This window comes from Sinocyclocheilus rhinocerous, unplaced genomic scaffold (assembly GCF_001515625.1).
Source record: "Sinocyclocheilus rhinocerous isolate Xijiao unplaced genomic scaffold, SAMN03320098_v1.1 scaffold246, whole genome shotgun sequence".
In the NCBI taxonomy this organism is placed as follows: domain Eukaryota; kingdom Metazoa; phylum Chordata; class Actinopteri; order Cypriniformes; family Cyprinidae; genus Sinocyclocheilus; species Sinocyclocheilus rhinocerous.
The window spans coordinates 199,428-200,933 of NW_015661875.1; the positions used below are offsets into that span (position 1 = coordinate 199,428).

At 42.3% G+C, this 1,506-nt stretch overlaps 1 protein-coding gene across 1 annotated transcript in view; it reads left to right on the forward strand.

Annotated features, from left to right (window-relative positions):
* LOC107726697 (gephyrin-like) overlaps nt 1–1,506 on the forward strand; it is a 92,808-nt gene that overhangs the window by 55,513 nt on the left and 35,789 nt on the right. Inside the window, exon 9 of the mRNA XM_016536387.1 lies at nt 143–277. Coding sequence (XP_016391873.1) covers nt 143–277 — 135 coding nt within the window. The remainder of the gene's footprint in view (nt 1–142; nt 278–1,506) is intronic.

Genomic DNA, 1,506 nt, shown 5'->3' on the forward strand with positions numbered 1-1,506 from the left:
TGTTGCATCATAAGTTCAGTGGAAATAAATGCTTTCAAAACTTGCAAACTTTGACTTTTTACATTATATAATGCACAAATAATAAGAGAGCATATGTTTGGGTGTTTATGATTTTAATAAACATCCTTCTTTCGTGTCTCAGATTCCCGACTCCATCATCTCACGGGGTGTTCAGGTCCTTCCCCGTGACACGGCATCTCTGAGCACCACGCCATCCGAGTCGCCGCGCGCCCAGGCTACCTCCCGCCTCTCCACCGCTTCCTGTCCCACCCCCAAGGTGAGAGCGCCTCACTTCCTGTTTCCTGTCCCCGCACTGTTCACTTCCTGTCTGCTGTTCCTCTGCCTCCCCACCTCGCTCGCCCTGCTGCCGATCTCCACGCTCACCTCACCCCAAAACTCCTGTCAGAGTCCCATCTGTCTGTGGATTTCACAGGTTTCTGTTTCATATTTACGATATCGAAGAATTCTGTTTAGAACACTGCAAAAATGATTTTCTTTCTTAGTAATTTTGTCTCGTTCTCCAGTACAAATATCTAAACATTCTTAAGTCAAAATACATTTACTTGAGAATCAAAATATATATTGTTTTCTGAACAATTAAATGAGATATGCTTAAAACAAGAAAAAATATCTGCCAGTGGGGCCAGAAAAATAAACTGACTCCTTTTTCTTTCTTAAGTTGCAAAGAAATTAAGGTTTTTGAGGAAAACATTCCAGGATTTTTCACCATATAATGGACTTCAGTGGTGGCCAACGGGCTGAAGGTCCAAATTGTTGTTTCAGTGCAGCTTCAAAGGGCTCTACACGATCCCAGCCGAGGAATAGGGGTCTTATCTATTGAAACGATCAGTCATTTTCTAAAAAAAAATAAAAATTTATATCCTTTTTACCACAAATGTTCATCTTGCACTAGCTGGATTCACTCATTATGTAGTCACGTTGGAAAGGTCACGCGGAAGTACGACCCAGTGTTTACAAAGCGAACGTGCAAAGAAAGTCAAACGCCCTTTACAAAGAAAAGGTAAGACAATGATGTCGGACGATTTTGAAGTTGGAGGAGAAAATGAGATGAGTTTTTCGCCCTACCCCACCTTTTTGAACTGGAGTACACAGACGAAGAGCTAACCGTGCATGACCTTTCCAACGTGATTACGTCATGCGTGATGTCGTAGAAGCGCATCGCGGAGCTAGTTAGTGTGATTTTACATAAAAAAAAAACATAATTTAGAAGTAATATGCTATTTTCTATCCTGTTTTTGTGCCTCTCTGCAGAACGGTCTGTTTTTATAGGCGTGGGGGGCATTCAAGACTCGCAAGTAAACGCCCATTGCTATGATTGGCTAACAGTTTTGTTTATTAAAATAACAGATGAATGAATGAATGAGGCATTTATATAGCACTTTATTGTGTATTGCTGTACACCCAAAGCGCTTTACAATCATCATGAGGGGGGGTCTCTCCTCAACCACCACCAGCGTGCAGCATCCACTCGGATGACGCGCAGGC